The sequence below is a fragment of the Octodon degus genome, unplaced genomic scaffold (genome assembly GCF_000260255.1).
Source record: "Octodon degus isolate 3935 unplaced genomic scaffold, OctDeg1.0 scaffold00108, whole genome shotgun sequence".
NCBI classification, from domain to species: Eukaryota; Metazoa; Chordata; class Mammalia; order Rodentia; family Octodontidae; genus Octodon; species Octodon degus.
The window spans coordinates 6,426,044-6,431,937 of NW_004524684.1; the positions used below are offsets into that span (position 1 = coordinate 6,426,044).

At 38.4% G+C, this 5,894-nt stretch overlaps 1 protein-coding gene across 1 annotated transcript in view; it reads right to left on the reverse strand.

Annotated features, from left to right (window-relative positions):
- Pclo (piccolo presynaptic cytomatrix protein) overlaps positions 1 to 5,894 on the reverse strand; it is a 488,156-nt gene that overhangs the window by 108,081 nt on the left and 374,181 nt on the right. The window contains exon 11 of the mRNA XM_023724320.1: positions 3,036 to 3,161. Within this exon, the coding sequence (XP_023580088.1) occupies positions 3,036 to 3,161 (126 nt within the window). The remainder of the gene's footprint in view (positions 1 to 3,035; positions 3,162 to 5,894) is intronic.

A 5,894-nucleotide genomic window follows, 5' to 3' on the forward strand; every position in this document is an offset into this window, starting at 1 on the left:
CCCCCCCCCCCCCCCAGGCCAGATTCTAAGGGCCAAGTCCCGAAGCATCTCACCCCGGAGCATCACACTCGCTCCAATCACTGATCTTCAGCAAGAAATCCAGCAGCATCTCACGGTTTGGCCAGGAATCTTCTGCTCAGCTTTAAGAAGAGCTCGCTGGCTAGCTCAGGATCGATCACTTCCATGCACTGGAGCAGCTATAAGCTAAGGACCTTAGGTATCCATGAGCTGGAGTGGACCTGGCACAGTCCTCCTACGAGAGCAAGTGGACAGCAATGGTTTTCCTCACCCTTGCACAGGTCTAAGGGTCTGCAAGGCGCTAATCTGCCACCCAGCTCTGCGTACCGCCACCAACACACAGTGGATAGCGTTGGTTTAACCTTGGCACTGCCATTTAACTTTTCCATTGATTTGCTACAAGTGCTCTTGAAATTGCTTCATATTTTAGCCCTCTTTTCCTACCCTATCTCCAAACAATTTTCCAAACAAATTTGTCCAGTATAATAATAAAAATAAAAATTAACTTCAAAAGATTTTACTATATTAACTTCCAATCAATCTATCAGTACATAAAAATTGTTTTTGTTTCATTGGATGAAAGACATCTTTAGTGCCTATGAATTTATAGTTCTCTTATGAAAATTATAGAAATTTTGCAAGTATCATGCCAGCAAGGTATTTCATCACTATGATGTTGCAATACAAAACCAGGAAAAATTAATTTGGAGAATAAGCCAAGAAACATAATGATTAAATAAAAATCAGAACAAAATATGCAGATAAATCATTAGATTTATCCATTACATTTTCAATTTTATTTTTAAAATATATTTGCTTTATTTTTCCAAAGACATAATGTTTTAAATTGGTATAAAAACACAAAATCTTAATATGCTGAATAGTTGCCATGCACTTATTTTTAGCCTTTATGTTCTAACTTACTTTATTGATTCAGAATATAATGACTTGGTCTCGAAGCACGCCAAAGACTTGGCACTGCAAGCATTTTATAGCCATAGGTATGATTATATATAAACGTATATTTTCTACATTAATCTATACCGTCACATAGTCATTACCAAATCTCAAGAGATTATCATGAAAATTGACAACCTGATTCTAAAACTTCAATGCAACATCAAAGGGTCAAGCATTATTCCTAGAGGATTTTCAAGAACCACAATATGTGGGCTCTCCTGTCACTACTTATATCAAAAAGTCACTATATGATAGCATTATAGGTATAGACCAAGAGACTCAGCACAAAACATAGAACTCAGGAAAAAAATGTATTATACATTTTGGTCCTTATTTACCCTTTCTGCTTCTCATACCACAGGAACAATACAGAGTTTTGTTTTAAGACAGGATTCTGCTAGTTTGCTCAGGCTGGCTTGAACTTATGATCATCCTGCCTCAGCTTCTGAAATTAAAGATGTGGACTATTATGTTTGGCTTTAGGCTTTCATTTTGAAATGAAAATAGACTATTCAGTCTTTCAGGAGAATGCTATGCTAAAGCAACCCTATCAGTCCATCTTGAGGTCTCAATATTTGCATCCTACCTAGACGGCAACAGCCAAGCAGCACAGACCACAAGGGCTGCAGTTGTAAGACAGTCCTGCAGAACCAGCGATTCACTCACAGCTGGTAGTCTTGGTCCACCAGTCACCTGCACTACCGTCTGGTCGCTCTCCTAACTTTCACCACTTTACCAGTGCCATTGTGATATTTGTAATAATACACTCTCAGTTACGTATTTACTCATACAGTGGAAAACTGGCATGTTAAAGCAAGTGAAAGCAAGCCACACAGCCTCACTTTACAGCACCTGTCTATCTCTACATTGTAAGTACTTCCTCCCCTGTGGCCTATTCAAGCTATCCGCACGATGACACTGAATTTTCAGTTGCAACAGGAGGTGCACAGTGGATTTAATGGGGTGGGGCAAGCTGCTTTCAGTACAAAACTGTGATGAGCAAACTGCCCCCAATTTTATTTATTCTCATAGTGTATCAGAATCTCTAAGGACTTTTCTGTTAGGTCTCAACATTTGATTCATATTGACAGTGAATAATTTTTAACATAATTAAAGGCTTTAAACTTCAGTAGGCAGAATTTAAACTATGAAATGAAATTTAAACTATGAAATGAAATAAAAATATTTTGATAAAGAAATAAATGTGATGTAGAATAAAAGTGAAAGTTTATATCTACTTCATGAGAAACAACGTTCACGGCAAAGGAGTATTGCTTATAGGTCACCAGCTATCCAGAGAGAGCATCTGGGTAATGGGAATGACCCCATACTTGACTGATATATTAAAATTATCATTATGTATTTTGAGAACTCAGGTATAATACACTTCATTGAACAACAATGATAAAATATATCAGCTTGGAACACAGGCCACATCTGTGAAGACGCTTATTTTAAAGTGCTGACACTGGAGTGCTGTGAATAGTGTCTAAGAGTACTGAGTACTGGGCTTGACAGATTTGTCTTAAATTGCCAAAGAATAACTATTTTACACACTGTAGGCTACTGGTCTGTCCTGTCCGTAGCCCTGCATGCTCACAGGAAGTTCCCATGCTGCACACATAAGGTCGTGGTCATGGCTATGTTCCAAAAGACACTATTTTCGAAAACAGGTCTCAGATGGGACCTGACCTTAGCTCCCTGAATCTTGAATTTTTGTAGGTCTGACTGCAGTACATTTTATACTTAAGAAACATTACTCCAGGTAAATCTAAAGTGCTTCTTAATAAAATCACCCCAGTCTGTAAAATCTCCTGGCTAATTACTGATTTTGCAAGTGACATGCTCCTGAAGCTCGCCAGCTACCAAATGGACAATGCAATTTCAGAGCACATGCATGTGATTGCAGGTGCGCCTTCTCTCCAGCACTTCACAATGAGCCATTAGTGTAGAAGGCAGCCCATGCGGTGGCGGGAGAGAACATTTACACGTGACATGAAGGAGCATCTGATGCGAGTGCGTCCGTTCTGGCCCACGCTGCAGTTGCTCGTCCTTACCTTCCACCAGCTTCCCTGTCTGTTCTGCACTTCCCCCAGGAAGAATCTTGGCAATGTAGGCTCCAATTTCTCCAGCATGTCCAGGGATTTCTTTACCACCCACGATCCTAATTCCTAATCCATTACCTGTATTTAAAAAAGTAGCAAGTTATTAGGAATAGAAGGTGAGACTGTTACTACAGTTGTAGGTGACACCAACAGTGCATCCCAGGCCAACGAGTTAGGAACAATATCTATTTGGAACTATGCACAGATAGGAGAAGCACATCGTTCTGATTTCAATTATAGGTGACATGAAATAAAGTTTTCTGAGAGCATACACAGTTTATAATTATTAAGCTGCATTAACAAACAAACTTTTGATTCATCCATATTCAATCATATACTAAGGCACAGCCAACTTTAACCAAATATGTTATAAAACTGTTCAGGAAAGAATATGTACAGAGAAAGTGACACAACGCTGCACTAGAATGACTGCAGGGCATGGCGAGGCCATGAGCACAGTCTAAGAATCTCCAGACTCTTCAACACTAACTCATCAGCCAGTGCTGTCTGTGGTACAACAGAATTGTTCTTGGTTAATGAGCAGCCCAGGAAATGGCTCCTCAGTCCACAGATTCTTCTACAATTGACCAGAGGGAAAGAAAACAATAATTATTATGAGAAACCTATTTGACATAGATTTAAACTGTTTATGTTTTAAGATCCCATGTCTTAACATAAATTTTTCATACAAATGTCAAGGGCATTTTTAACACAAGTTCTAAAAGAAAGTAGTCTTTCATGTTAATGAAGGTACAATAAACCACTGCCTTAAACTGAAACTCATTCCAGCGATTGAAATAGCACTTCCAAATTCTTTCAAAATCTCAAATTTTAAGGAATGCTATTGCATTTCTAAATCCCATTCCCCCACTTTACTTTTCAAAATCAATTCTAGGGCCCACATTGACTCAGTTGAAACATCCAAATACAACACGCAGCATGAGCTGGAGCCTTTTTGTCCAGTGAGAAGCCAGGATCAGCTGTGGTAAAGTGAAACCTCATTTTCCTGACCAGTGTGATAATCCCAAAGGGATTTCTTCCCGCCTTCTCCACCTTCATGCACCTTCTTTCTGCCTTGTTCTTTCCCCATTTTCTCCTCTCCTGCCTTACTCTCTGGCTCCCGCTTTCTGTTTCGAGAACTGATTAAGTATCTTGAAGATTTTGCCTCGAAGGAAAGAAAGAAAGAAGAAAAGAAAGAAAGAAAGAAAGAAAGAAAGAAAGAAAGAAAGAAAGAAAGAAAGAATCAAAATAAAACAAACTGCTTTGAAACACCAGGCTGTCACAATGCATATGGACAGAGGCCCTCCACCAGGCCTTTGCGGGGCGCCTCCTCACACGTTCCTATGTCCAACACTACTGTTTTCAGCAGAAATCAATTTGCGATATAAACTTCATGTAACTGTATGAATGCTGATAATCTGCTATTAAATGAGTTAAGCCAGCACTCAGTCCAAGTAAAGACAGCTGAGCCCTTTGACACTAGACCTGAGGGCATCATCAGCACAGACCCTACCGCTGCACTCCGCCTTGCCAGGTGAGCTGCTGTTTTAGCGCAAGCCACACACCGCGGGGCCTGGCGCCCGGCTTTCAGCCGCAGAGCGCCACGCGCAGGAGCTGCAGCTGCCGGGAGAGTGGGGCGCTTCCACGAACACAATGCGAAGTCGGTGGGGAATAGAACACTGGAAAAAAAGGGAGGCTCCGTGGTAGAAGTAGAAAAATCACTTAAAAAAGTACTGCTTCTACAAGCTTTACAATTACAATTTAGTCTTTCTCAGTCTCTAAGTATCATAATTTGATGAGTGGGGCCTGGAATTAGCTAAATAAAATCACGTTTAAAGTGGGCTATGCAAAAAGCAAATCTTGGCAGAAAGGAAAATGTTTGCATTCAATTTAGTTTTCAGTTTAAGTCTTTAATTTTATATATTTATAAATTTGTCACATTAAACAGTGTTATTTTAGACTATATCAAAGAATCTTTATATTTTAATCATTAAAATAATACATGGAAATATGTGGTTATAATTAGAACGTTGGACACAAAATATTGCTTAATTTAATTTTAATTTATTTTGAAGAGTAAAAACAAAAGCAAAAACAAATAGAAGATAGAAACATAGTAATATAGAACAATACATGTGTTACATGTTTTCAAAACAAGAATAGCTAACAATGGTTGTTATATTGTCTATTCTTAATCATCAAATCTGTTGCTCATATTAACAGATATATTGTGCAAGACTGGACAAATAATTGAGTATTACCACTTGCTTTCAAGTAATCTCAATTCTTGTCTTTCTTAAAATTTATTTTAAGGAGAGTATAATAATAATTGATAAGATATTAGAAACGGTACACATTTAGAATACCAAGATAAGAGGTATTCAAGCATGGGGTTTGCATAACACATTGCTGTCTTTGATGTTGTTGCTCAGATCACAGATATCAGCGTATAGAGTTAGTCAAGGTGTTTAATTTTAATAATAGTATGGGCTACATCTAAGCATCAAGGAAAAGCAAGTTCATATTAGTAAATATGCTATACCTTATGAGCACTGGCCTTTAAATTAATTTATTGTTCATGATAAAATTACACATAAGGCAAATAAGTTGCATAGTTTAGTACCTTTAGTTGGACAAAAGAAAACAAAGATTATCTGTTTAAATTGTAATGCTTGGGGCTGGTGGGGGGGTGGAGATGGCTCAGTGGAATAAGCACTTCCCTGGCAAGTGCAAGAGTCTGAGTTCAATATACTCATAAGTGAAATAAACCAGACACACATGTGTAAATATCATATAGTCTCCCTAGTATAA